This window comes from Phascolarctos cinereus, unplaced genomic scaffold (assembly GCF_003287225.1).
Source record: "Phascolarctos cinereus isolate Bilbo 61053 unplaced genomic scaffold, phaCin_HiC Scaffold_4;HRSCAF=312, whole genome shotgun sequence".
In the NCBI taxonomy this organism is placed as follows: domain Eukaryota; kingdom Metazoa; phylum Chordata; class Mammalia; order Diprotodontia; family Phascolarctidae; genus Phascolarctos; species Phascolarctos cinereus.
Window position 1 is genome coordinate 15013461 of NW_027555847.1, and position 13791 is coordinate 15027251.

Genomic DNA, 13791 nt, shown 5'->3' on the forward strand with positions numbered 1-13791 from the left:
TGTAATCCATCTTTCCGAGCCAGCAGCCCATCCGTGCTGTCTGGCTCTCTCTCTGAGGCTTGTCTTCCCCTAAAGGCTAATTGTGAGGCTAAACACTCCAGTTTCCTTCGGGGAAGCTTTGTGAGGCATGTGATTTAGTAGTGACAGAACTACTTTGGAGCCCGGACCACCAGGGTTCAAGTAAACGCGGCCTCAAGCACTCTCTGTATGACTGCACAAATTACTTCACCTCTCTGATGAAGTCTCAGTTACCTCATCTGTAAAAACAGAAGTGGGCTGGACTCTATGACCTCTAAGGTCCTTTACAGCTCTGCACCTCTGAGCACTCTGTCCACCCCTCTGGTTGCCAATCGGCAGAGAGACTGGCCTTATGATTTCATCAGGAAAAGATAGGACATGGAAGAAGAGATTAATGTGCTTAGGCTTATTGGCACCTCCTCTGCAATGTCTGGTCTTGGGGGCACTGCCTGGGACATAAGGTGGTTAAGTGAATTTGCTGGCCTCTGCCAGAGAGGGGACTTGAACCCTGGCTGACTCTGTCCTTCTCATGAGACCAAGAAACAACGTGGCCCTCCAGCTGTGGTCTGCCCAGGGCAGAGGGGACTGCAGGACGGTCCCGTCCCTCCATCATCAGGACACATCAGGTTTCTATAAATGCAGCCTCAGCCCTAATTAGCTTTTTTTGGCCTCTTGAGTCCTGTGGATGACTCAGATGTAGCTCAAACAGCTATGGTTTCGGTTTCACTTCTCAGGCTGGGATGGGTGACAAGGGAGGAGGCAAAGGAAAAGTTAGCTCATAGGAAGATCATAATATGTAGACAGGGGAAAAGACCTTGGAGATCACCCAGCCCGAAGCCTTTATTTTACACGAGTGGAAACCAAGGCCCACAGAGGGGAAGTGACTTAACAATGACTCACATTTATAGAGAGCTGTAAAGTTTACAAAAGGGCTTCCCTCCCAACCATTGGTGAGGTAGGGAGGGCATTATTATCCCCATTTTATAGGTGAGGTAACTGATGCTCTGAAAGGTAAGTCACCCAAATGGTATTCAAACACAGGCTTTGACTATATCCAGGGCTCCAAATGGACTCTTTCTCTGTCCTCATTTCCCATTCTCACTAACAGCTGCATCCTGGACTTGGCCCTTCTAGTCCCTGAGACCATCCAAGATGTCGCTCCAAAAGGCCTGCATGGAGTAAAAGGCAAGCCTTCTGAAGCTCAGTTTCCTCACTTGTAAATGAAGGGGTTCACAGACTCATAGATTTAGAACTGGAAGAAATCCTAGAAGTTATCAGACAGAAACAGACTCAGAGAGAAGCTGTGTCTTGTCTAAGGTCACCCAGGTCCAGATTTGAACCCAGATTCTTTGACTCCACATTCAGCCTTCCCACTGGTCTTGGGGTTCATCCAGATAATCTCTCAAATCCCTTTCAATTCCAGCTTTTTGGTTGGATTCTCCCTTGGTATTCAGGTCAGAATTGGGAAGTGGCTGGAAGGAGCTGCCTGGTTTTCTCTTAGCAATCAGAGAATGCTTTGGGGAACAGTGTGTCCTTTAAGAAACTCAAATTCAACATGTCTAAAATAGAACTAAATGTCTTTCCCCTGAAAACCACCCCTCACAGAGGAAATATTCCGCAACATAAAGACTGCTGGATGCTTGGTCAAAGGACCTGGATTCAAATCCTGGCCGGGTCACTCACCCATGTGTCCTGAAGCAAGTCACTTAAACTGCTGGCCTCTAGTTTCCCCATCTGTAAAATGGGGGGGCAGGAGTTGGACTGGATGACCTTTCAGCTCTGATCTGTGACCCTTTGTTCAACCTTGAGTGAGTGACTTGAGATTCTTGGGTCTCAGTTTCTTCATCAGTAAAATGAGGTTAGCCCTCTGGTTAACCTCCTAGGTCCCATCCACTTCTTACATATGTGATAAGCCTCATTTGGAGTTAATGTTATTTAATAAAGTGGCTTCCCCCTCCCTTTTCCCCAATTAAACCTCCAGGCCTGAGGACCATGTTCAGAAGCACGTTTTGTCCGTGGAACATTTGCCCTTCCCCCATTGCACGGCTGAGCAAAAGTCCCGGGGATGAGGAAATTCAAACATCTCCCAGGAAACATCCCCCCTCCCCCAACCCGCGCAGGAGAGAGCCCGGGTGAGGGGGGCAGGCCACGATGGAGTCCGGTCCCGGCCCGAGAGCGAGGCGCGGCTTGGGCCCAACCGCAGGCGCCCTCCTCCCCTCCCGGGCGGGCGCCGCTCCGGCCCCGAAGACTTTCCGCCCCCATCCTCGCTGGCCGGCTGCACGAGAGCCGCGGCGTTCCAGGCGCGATAGTCACCATGGAGACGGTGACGTCACAGAGGCATAGTGATACAGGAGGTTTGGGGCGCGGCGGCGAGGGACCCGTTGCTAGGAGACGCCGGGAGCGAAACCAGCCGTTGGCAGGCATCCCACGCCGCCGCTTCCGCTGTCCCCGGGAGCCTGGACACGCCGTTCTGTCCTGTCCTGTCCTGCCTGTCCTGTCCCCGCGCCGCCATCCCTGGGCCCTGGCAGCCTTCGTCATCCGCCTGGGCGCCGAGCCCTTGTTTGGCACTCAGCGCCGCATTCCTGCCAGAACTCATCCCCCGCAAGGGACAGGACGTCCAGGGAGTTGGGTTCGAATGCTGCCTCTGCCTCATGCTGGCCGTGTGTCCCAGGGCAAGTCACTCGTCCTCTGTGGGCCTCAGTGGCCCCATCTGCTAAAGGAGCAGGCTGGAGGATAGGATACTAGCCGGAGGGGACCTTGAGCTCCATCCGGCCCATTTTACAGGAGCGGTGAACTGACCACCCAGGTAAGTAACAGAATCAAGATTCAAACCTAGGACTTAGTACTCCAAACCTAGAGGGAAAGTGTTCTGCCCGGTTGGAAATATGACTGATTTTTTGGATAATCGGCAGAATGCTAATTAAGGCGAGGCTGAGATACCCCTCCCTCCCGTCCAGTCCGTAAGTCTGGAGACTTAAAGAGACTCTGTAAAGTATATTGTCAGGCTGCAAAAAAAGAAAAAGAAAGACAGAAAGAGAGAAAGGAGAGAGGGAAGGGGGGAGAGAGAGAGGGAGAGGGAGACAGAGAGAGAGAGAGGAGAGGGAGAAAGAAAAAAAGAACAAGAAGTAATGAGCAAAGAGGTAGGAAGTGAGGCAAGCATTTGTGGAAACAGACCCACCGACCCCAAAAGGGAGCTGAGGAGTGGCGGGGGCTGAAGGAGATCTGTTTATAGGTTAGAGGGGACTTTTATTAAAAAAAAAAAATAGAGCTGCTTCACACTAACAAAGGTTTGGAGCTAGAAGGAATCAATCTTTAAAATCAACAATCCCCTCCTTTTACTGATTTGCAGAAACTGGAGCCCCGGGAGGTGAAATAAGTCATTAGGTGGAGAGCCCAAAAGGGACTTCAGAGGCTATCTTGTTCAACTGTCCCCTTACAGATGGGGAAACTGAGGCTCAAGGAGACTGAGGGACTTGGCCATAGTGTGCTTACTCAGCTACTTATTGAGGGTCATAAAACCATAGATTTAGGATTGGAAGGAGTCTCAGATTTCATCTAGCCCAAGGAAGAAAGGAAGGAAAGAAGGAGGGAAAGAAGGAAGGAGAGACATACTGTGATACAATGAGAAAGAGCTCTGGAATCAGAAGGAACTGCGTTCAAATGCTGCCAGAGATACTGTACTTCCCTGGCAAAGGAGTAATATTTATTAATAAAATATAACACAATAAAAATATGACATACAATGATAAATATACACCAATGTAATAATCAAATAAAGCCTGGTACTGTTCATTAATAGGCATTGATAAGTGTTTCTTGACTGACCACTCTGCCTCCCTTTCCAACTCCCGTCTGAGGGCAGAGACCGACTTTCTTTTTCCATTTGTGACCTTGGAACTTAGCACAGCACTTGGTACATATTATGACTTTAATAAATTCATCTTGCTTTGCCTGGGCCTCAGTGAGGGCATTATCAATGGCCTCTGAGGTCCTTTCAAGCCCTAGGGCAGAGATTCTCCAATTTTTTTGTCTCAAGACCTCTTTACAACTCTTAAAAAACTATTGAGGATCCCAAAAAGCTTTTGTTTATAAGGGTTATATCTATCAATATTCACCACATTAGCAATTAAAACTGATACATTTAAAATATTCATTTAAAAATAACAGACCCATCACATGTTAAAAAAATATTTTTGTGAAAAATAAATTTTCCAAAAAAAAAAGAAAAGTGGCATTGTTTTGCATATTTTTGCAAATATCTTTGAAGTCTGGCTTAAGGGAAGACAACAGGATTCTCCTGTCTGCCTCTGCATTCAGTCTGTCCTGCTTTCAGGAATCTGGTCTAATGCGGGTGACAACATCTGGATAAATGAGCTATATTCAGGATAAAGGAGAAATAATCTCTGTGTCTGCTGCTCTGTCTCTCTGCTGTCTCCTGGTTCCCTCGGTGTCTCTGTCTTCTTGTCTTATCTCTGTCCCTTTCCAGGCTCCCTTTGGGTCTGTCCCTGTCTTGCCCTGTCTCTGGTGCCTGGTTTTTTGCCTTTATCTCTCCAGGTTCCCTCTGTCTCCCAGTCTCTCCATCTGTCTCTGTCTCTGTCTCTGTCTCCTTCTTTCTCCAGCATGACTCTCTGTTATAACTGCATCTGCTCTTTTCTCTGCTCTGCTCTGTCTAGAAGAGGCAGGAGGGTGTTTGTTGATGTCTCTGAGTGCCTGGAGGGGGTATGGATATGCATAGGAAATTGTGTATGTTGAGAGGGGTGAAGAAATTTGGAGAGGATGAGGATGTTAAAAAAAATTTAATTTCTCTCCCCATTTCCTGCTTTGGGGGCAGCTGGGAGGAGCAGTGGATAGACTGCTGGGCCTAGAGTCAGGAAGACTCCTCTTCCTGAGTTCAAATCCAGTCTCAGGCACTTATTAGCTGTGTGACCCTGGACAAGTCACTTCACCCTGTTTGCCTCAGTTTCCTCACCTGTAAAATCAGTTGGAGAAGGAAAGGACAAGCCACTCTTTGCCAAGAGAACTCCAAATGGGGCGGGGCCACAAAGAGTCAGACAAGATTGAAAATGACCAAACAGCAAAAACAACAAAGATCTGTCATTTCTTTCTTGCAAATGTCTCTAGGATTCAGCTGTTTCTCCAGGCCAGAAAATTCCAAAGGAATGGCCCTGCCTCCAGTCTCTTCCCACTCCAAGCAATCCCTTGCAGTGCCATGAAAAAAGCCTGGAAGTTAAGCCCTGGCTTGATAAGCAGTTACATCCCTACTATGTGCTAAGAAGCCCTGGGGATGTAAAGAAAGTAAAAGGCAGTCGCTACCCTGGAGGATCTCACAGTTCAATGGCCGAGACATTGTGAAAACGGTCGCGCAGACAAGTTATAGGCAGGATAAATAGGAAAGAAAAAAGAGAGGGAAGGCACTAGAACTGCAGGGGTCAAAGCTTCCTTCGGAAGGCAGGATTTTAGCTGGGACTTGAAGGAAGCCAGGAGGCCCAGATGAGGAGGGAGAGCGTAAAATAAGGGGCTCGGGAGGCTCCGTGCAGCTCCACATAGAGGATTCTACTGCTTGTATGACCTTGGATAAGTCACATAAAAATGGGATGTGTTCTAAGTGGTCCTTTAGGGACCTAGATCTGATGATTCCTCTGTGTGATTTTGAGTAAATCACCTCAGTTTACTCATCTGTAAAAAGGGTTTGGACTATAGGATTTCAAAGACAAGCTTTCAGCCAGAAAGCTAGGTTCCCACCACACACTGTGAATCGTTCCTTGTAAAATACCACTTTTGCCATATCCTTTCATTCCTGCAAGGACTGTGGCAGATCACCACTGCCCACCAAACCCCTCCACCTTGACATTCAAGGCCTTTTGTGTCCTAGCCCCCATGTGCTTCTTTCAGGTTCTCTCCTGCCCCTCTGCCCAGGTCAGCCAAACAGGTCTCATCACTGAGGTCTGCACACCCCAGGTGATTTCCGGCTTCCTCTCCTGTTCCCCACACCCAGAATCATAGAAAGTCAGAGGGGAAAGGGACCTTATCCACCCCCACCCCCATTTTATAGGTGAGGAAGCTCAAGCCCAGAAAAATTAACTGTTTTGTCAGGAAGGGGGCAGGTAGCAGAATCAGAATTCAAACCCAGCCCTTTTGACTCACAAAATCGACATTTTTCTGGTCTCGGACTTATCTATCTCTTCCTGAAACTGAGCCCTCCAGGTACCCTTGTTAGAGAACCAGTCCAGACTTGGGTGTTTTTCCTTTACTACCCACCCTTGCTTTTGCCCTTATCCTTCAAGGGAAGGACTTGGATGTCCATGGAAGGGAGTGGTGACCCAAAGAACAGCCTGGCTTCATGGAGAACAGGTCAGGCCAGACTGACCTCATTGGCTTTTTCCGTCAGGGTTACTAGACTTGCCAGTCTAGAGCAGGGGAATACTTAGACACGGTTTTTACCTAGATTTGTAGGGAAGCATTTGGCAAAGTCTCTCCCATTACCCTTCTAGAAAAGTTGAAGAAGCGTGGGCTAGACAAGATGGGAGAGTTAAGTGGATTCAGAACTGGTTGAATGGTCCCCCTCCCCAAAGAACAGTCCCTAATTAACTTGATGTACTCTCTGCAGATCTCTGCTGGAGGGCCCTAAGGGGCATAGATTTAAAACAAAAAGGGACCTCAGAGACCATCTATCTCATTTTACAGAGGAGGAAACTGAGGCATAGAGACACTGTGACTTGCCCAGGGTCACAGAGCTAGTAAGCATCTGAGGTATGATTTGAGCTCAGGTCTTCCTGACTCCAGGCCTGGGTCGCTAGCCTGACTAGCCGCCTGAAGGAAGAGTTCGGAGAGTGAAGGCTAGGGCCAGGAATTAGCTAAACTTTGAATCTGCCTAGAGCCCTGCGCATTGCTTTGCACGCATTAGGCTGCTTCCTAGATGGTTGCCAAATGAATGAGTGAATGAATAAAGGTTTTGATGGCATATGAGTCATGGGTATTCCATGAGAACAGTAACATCCTCATGGAATCCTGGCTGTTTCGAGAGAGGCCCAGAGTGGCCAGCACCAGGGAGGCCACAGTCCCGCTGACTCTTCCATCAGACCACATTGGGGCGGCCGTGTTCAGCTCTGGGAGTCTCGTGTTAGGAGATGGGTTGGTGTGGGGCCATGAGTCAGAGGATTTAGGCAGGCTGGATGGGGAAGGAGGGATCACCTGAGAAATAGGTGATGGAACTGAGCGGGCTTGGCTTAGTCAAGAAAAGGGTTGGGGGAGACCTGAGGAATCTCTTCACGGTCTGGATGGCGGTCATTTTTGAGAGGGGCCAGACCTGGGAGGACCCGAAGGGCCAGATTCCATCTTGTGAGGACAGCCACCTTAACAGTCTGAGCCGAGGTGTCCCACAAGCAGGACAGGCAGAGGCCTTCAGCAGGGTGGCACTGGTCAGGGATGTTGGCCTGGGCATTCATGGGCACCGGGGTGGGAGTAGGGAGCTTCCATGGCCAGGGGGGTGATACGTCTTGTTACATCAACACCATTTCCAGGTGAACCCCCAGATTCTGCCCCCCTCCCCCATCGAGTGTTTCCCTGTGTCAGAAAAAAGAACAAATAATTGAACTCTGAACCCTGTGAGGCTGTCGGCCAGCCTTGGTCCTGGGCTGAGCTCTGAGCTTCTGCCTGGGCGGCCCTGGTAAATCCCTGAGCCTCAGTTTCCCCACCTGTAAAATGTGGGGGTGGACTCCATCTCCTCTGAGGTCCTTTCTAGCTCCAAATATGTTCCTTCTTGCCCCTCCCACATGGCCTCACTCATTCTCAGGGCTATCAGAGACAGTCATAACCAAGGGCTAAGGTCCCTGTGTGTTCCTCCCTGTGACACACCCATGCCTCCCATTCTCTCAGCAAGCTCCCTGTGGCTTGGCCTCCCGAAGGCCTGTAATGACTGTAGGCACAGACCCGTGAGCTGGCCACCTGTGTCCTGTCACTAAAGGGCTCTCGGAAGGCCCCTCTCTCCTAAATCTCTTCCTGCACCGGGGCCTAAAATTCCACCATTATAGCTTCATTCCTTTAGCTAAAGCACATCCGTTTACAGGCTCCTCTATAAAAATCTGCCACCTGCTACCACATTCCAGCTTCCACAGCCCAAGGTTAAGTAGGTTGACCAGAAGCTCCTTTCCTTGGGTATGAAATTGCTTGCATTCTCAATGGGTGAGAGAGGGGCTGGAGAGGAGAGAATCTGGGGACTCAGAATTTAAAAACAATTCTTTTCCAAATTTTCCCTTCCTAGAGAGCAGGACCTGGGCAGGAGCTCAGGAAGGCTTGAGCTGGAGAGAGGCGTGCCTCCCTGCAGTCACCTAGAGCTTGGCCCCCGCCGAGCCAGCCAGGCAGGTTCCCCCAGTTCTGGGATCTGGCTCCCCGCCCCGGCTGACCCCGCTGCCCTCTCCCTCATCCTCATCTGGAGGAGTCCAGAATCCTTAGCTCCCTCCCCTGCCAGGGCTGCCCAGTCCACAAGGTGAGGTGGGATGGGCCAGGGCACAAACAGGTCCACCCACCAACTCCAGGCCCTGGGGCTGGGGATGACTCCGGGACAGGGTGGCAGAGAAGGAAGAGGCCTATACATGGCTCCAGGAAGGCCAGGGTTCAGCTCCAGCCTCTGATGCTTGCTCCATGCGCTGCCCTGGACAAGACGCTTTACGCCATAAGCCCCAGGCTTCTCCACTGGGCAATGGAGATGACACCTGAGCTTCGCAGCTCGCCGGGTGGTTGTGAAGGTCACATGAGATCATCGCTGCAGAGTGTGACCAAAATGCTATTTTTAACAGCTCTCGTGTTATTATCTCCTGATACCTAAGACACACTTAGGATGACAGCTCACACTTGAGACAAAGGAGACAGCCCTGGGAGGGAGATGGACAAATGCTATTCTTCCCATTTTAAAGCTGACAAACTGAGGCTCAGATTTGCCCTGATACACCTAGTAGGAAAGGTCAGGCACGGGATTGGAATGCAGACCTCCGGGCCCCAGGACTGGCACTCAAAGTGGCTCATACAGAGTGCCGCCCTGCCAGGGCCCTGCCCAACGTGTCATCCTAGCAGGACCCACCTGGGCAGAGAGCAGAAACTGAAGGGGCCTCTGAGAGCCAATCATTCCACAGGGACACTCCCAACTCTGCATTTATTATGTGGCCCTAATGTCAGCCTTGACTCGGACCCCAGGCTTTTCCTCGAGCTCTTAACGCTGACCCTAACACATAACACAGATTCTAACACCGCTATGTGGACCTAGGGAGGTAGTATGCTATCATGGAGAGAGGGCTGGGAGACACATTGGCTCTGGTGTCAGAAGAGCTGGGTTCAAATCCTACCTGACTCTTACTAGCCATGTGACCCTGGGCAAGTCCCAGGGCTTGGCATAGTGCCTGGCACATGGTAGGCGCTAAGTAATGCTTATTGAATCCTTATTAAACTTGACTTCTGTTGGCATCAGTTTCCTCTTCCACGAAATGGGGATAATAACAGCATCTACCTCCCACGGCTGTTGTGAGGGTTGAATGAAGTAATATCTGTAAGGCGCCAGGTAGGCAGTAGGCGCTACATAAATGTCAGTTAGTATCATTCTGAGACACTTCTCGCCCCCAGCCCTGTGTCCATACGCTTCGGACTACATGAACGAATTTTCTAGGATTTACTTTTTAATGTTGTAACAAATGTCCCAACTGTCAACAAAAACAGTTAAAACATACAAACTAGGGACAAAAATCTTACCTTGCCAAAAAAAAAGAAAAAAAGAAAAAGAGGGAACCAAGCAGGCTAAAAAACAACAAATAAGCAAAGAAAACGTTCTTGTTCCATGTCCTCTTCTAGGTCTGCGGAAAGTTCCAGAATTTCTGCCAGCTTTGGCCCTGTTTTATGATTTATTGACAAAGGAGAGGAGACGGCAGGCTCCCCCAGCAGGAAGAGGGCCCTCCCGTCCAGAGCACTGAAAAGCACACTCTGGGCACGCTCAGCCTGGGGAGCTCGGACTTCTTCTGTCTGGGCATGATGTGAATGCGGCTGGAGCTGGTAAAGTGCACGGTGCCCAGAAGAAGCCACCCAAGACGGTGGAGAGCCCCAAGCCCGGACCACATGAGGATGGGTAGGTGCTTAAAAAAACTAGGGAGGGTGAAGCTGGAGAAGACAAACGTCCAGGACCATGTTCACATTCGCCAAGCATCTGCGGGCTTTCGTCTCCAACATGACTGAACTTTTCTGGTCGGTCCCCTGCTCCGGAGGAATGGGGAGGAATTTCAGAAAGAGATTTAGGTTTGACGTCAAAGCAAAAGTTCCCCCAGTCCCAGCTGTCCCAGAGTGGAATGGGCTGTCCTGGGAGGCGGTAGGCTCCCCTCACCGGGGGTCTTCAAACCAAGGCAGATTGACCTTGTGTGGGCACGTTCTGGAGGGAATTCCAACTTCCAGCCCTGGGTAATCTCTTACAACTCCAATATACTGTGATCTTGTTAATACATCCATGATTTCCTCCTGGGGGAGCTCCTTCGACCTATATGTGTGGCAATCCTCAATAACTTAAAGAATAAGTCCTAGAGACTTGCCCGAGGCTCATTTGAAGGAATTTGCCCAATATGTCAAGGACTTCTGATATCCTCTTTATGGGACATTGGGTGTGGAAATTCCCCTTGACATGCCTAGAATTTAGAGTCTTAAAGAGCCACCAAACATTTACTGATAACAAATCATAAGGAAATTTATTTTAAAACAATTCTTTGGTGTATATACAATTTTACCATTTATTAAAGACGAAAGCAAATTTGCCTACTAATGAGATAGATGTGCTTGTTTATTTTTACATAACAAACGAAATCTTGGCAGAATATTTGATACTGCAGGATGATGAGCATCTTCAACGTTTTTTCAGAGTTAATTGATATTTTGATTTTATAATCAGAAGTGCTGAGAAGGCCACATCACATAAATACATGGTACAAAATGGCAGAAGTATGTTTAGGGCCATGTCAGAAATTGTTGGAAATTCTGTCCTAATCCCAAGCCAAATTTCATTTAATGATTTTTTTCAGGAAACTGAGGTTTTAAACCTGTGTGTTTTGATAACTTGGCAAATTCTTCTTGAACTTTTAATGGCAGATGACTGATGTTTTTTTTTATTTCAATTGAGTATGGTTTATCAACCCAACTTAGTTTTTTAGAATCAAAATTTGAAGGGAAGTATTTCTGAAACTGTGTCTCCAGGCACTTCAGATGATCAATTATAACTCTTATAATTAAATCTTTGGGAAAGTTATTTTCAATTATAAAATCATCCATAGCTGTACATATTTGTAAAGAACCATTTTCCACCCTATTCTTCCATGTTAACTTTTTTAGTAAAACTTCCAATTTTATCTTTTAACATAAATATGTTACAATTTTTTCCCCTGAAGCAACATGTTTAAATCATTGAGTTTTTCAGAACTATCTGACAATGGTTTTGAGAGGCATAAGTCATTATGACAAAAATTAACAAAATCGGATTTCTGCCCAGTCAAAAATATAACAACTTCAACTTTCAATTTCAAAAATCAGTTTAAACTTCACCCTCTTGAGAGGCTACATGATTCAACATCTGTCTAAATTTAGCCACTTATCCATAACTGAAAAATAATTTTGTCCTAAGATATAAATAAATGTTGCTAATAATTTCTCAAGTAAATACTAGCTTTAGTTTGTGAAATTACATTTGTTTGTGCTTAATTTTTTAAATTTGTACCCTTATATACACATACAGTGGTGATGGTGGAAAAATATTACTAAAGGGCTTTTGTCTTGCTGCAATTAAAGACATGTTTCTGTAAAAGATTTTAAAAATCAAACATTCTAACACAATATAATTTAAAGATATGCTAATTTGAAACTTACATACTGAGGAATGTGGGTAGGAAAATATTGAAAGTCTTTATTTTCCACAATTAAACTATTATATTTCTATAAGAGCAGAAGACTTTGTATGTACAATAAAAACGCTGCAATTCATAACATACAATAGTCTCGAATCCGAGCCGAGGTGTTTTTGGCAGTGTTTAATGGTGTTGTGTGGCATGACGGGATGTACAGTGCAAAGTGCATGTGTTGTGTGTTCAGAACTGAGGCTGCAGTGAAGTCGCCCAATGCAACATGGACGAGCATTGCCAGAAACACCTCAGATTCATTAAGCGTTTGATTTTCAATTAATTTTTGGTCGTTGCACATTCAGAAACCTTTCACTGTTGCCAAATTTTTCACAACCCTCACATTCAGTTATGTGACACCCTATGGGGTAGTGACCCACAGTTTTAGCGGCAGCGCTGCTTTAAAACCATCCCTTCAGCAAGTCCCATTGTAGTACGAATACATGTCCACATTATTCAGATAAAACAATAACTCAAAACACGTCTCCCAATGAGACAGATAAAAATCGTCTCCCAGAGACTGACATCAAACTCAGCGCCCCCATTCCTGCATAGGGGGAGGACCCTCTTTCCCCATCATATCTCATGCTATACCTCACATAAAATTTGCTTAAATCTGATCATCTCAAGTAATCAAATAAATCCAATTAGAATGATATGAATTCTCAGTCTTTATTCCACCAAAACTTGTAATTTACCAAATCCACATTTAGCAAAGTTTTACCTGGAAAGAATTCCAATTAATAACAATCAGAATGCCAGCTATAGGCACTAGCCCCTCATCAAGTCCCATTCTCACATTTTGAAAGAAGGTTCAGATCCCCCTTGATTTCCTGTATAATACCTGTTACAATAAACTCGTTTTTAGCCTTGGGACAATATAATTTCCTCCCCCAGCAAGTCCACGTGATTTCCTTCTTTGTTTCTTTAGAGAGTTCATATTAAAGAAAACCACAATCACAATGGCTCTGAGCCACCATATGGGAAAATTCCTAACATTTAGATAGACCTCTGTGCCTTCATTTCCATTTGTCTCTAGCTGTCCTCTTTATAGGTGAGGTGAAGTTGGGTCACATTTAGGTACAGAAGCTGAGTCTGTTAATAGGCACCAGGAGGGGAAGCTGAGGAGAAAGCTGACTTTTTCTTGGAATTTCCCTAGGTCTTGGAGGAGGTAGCACCAGTCGGAGCCAGCTGCTCTGAGATGCCCTGTAGGCCTGTAGGGTCCTTCCTGACCTTTCCCTTCTCAGTCCTACTTCCTCTTTTGTCCTACACTCATCCCCTACTGCTGATTCTTTCCAGTCACTGATATCTCCAGCCCTTCCTCTCTACTGCTGGACCCTAGACATCTCTCCAGGTGTGAGAAAGCTCTTCATTTTTTACAAACTCCTTGGGACATGACCACGGCTTCCAGTCAATAGAAGCAGGTGTTGAAGCATAGCTTTAGAACTGGAAGGGGCCTTAGAGGACATCTAGTCCAATACCTTCATTTTACAGACAGGAAACTAATGTTTATAGATACTAAGTGACTTCCCATGGTCACACAGTAAGCTTCAGAGGCAAGACTGAAACCCATGTCTGCCCCACTTCAAATCTAGCATGGTCCTCTTGGAGAGCCAACGTCATCATCTATAAAGCCTGAGCCTTTTTCTTGTAATACCCCCAACCAGCTCCCCTAGTGCTATGCCCCCCTTACATTCTGCACCAGAACATTTGGACCCCCCTCCCCATGTCCAAAGGCCTTCTCCACCGGACAGACCTACGATGAGTTGTCATGAGGACCCTTTTCCTCTTACTTATGGAGCGTCTTCCCAGGAACATAGACAATTACTGTCAATTCCCTCAAATCATCCCACTCAAAAAG

The 13791-nt window shown here is 47.0% G+C and overlaps 1 protein-coding gene across 1 annotated transcript; it reads left to right on the top strand.

Annotated features, from left to right (window-relative positions):
• The first annotated feature begins 1948 nt into the window (after nucleotides 1-1948).
• LOC110197056 (uncharacterized) lies at nucleotides 1949-10810 on the top strand. Its single transcript, XM_020970642.1, has 2 exons — nucleotides 1949-2824; nucleotides 9856-10810. Exon 1 carries the CDS (start codon nucleotides 2084-2086, stop codon nucleotides 2753-2755), a length of 672 nt encoding a protein of 223 aa, XP_020826301.1. The 5' UTR covers nucleotides 1949-2083; the 3' UTR covers nucleotides 2756-2824; nucleotides 9856-10810.
• Nucleotides 10811-13791: the final 2981 nt, after the last annotated feature.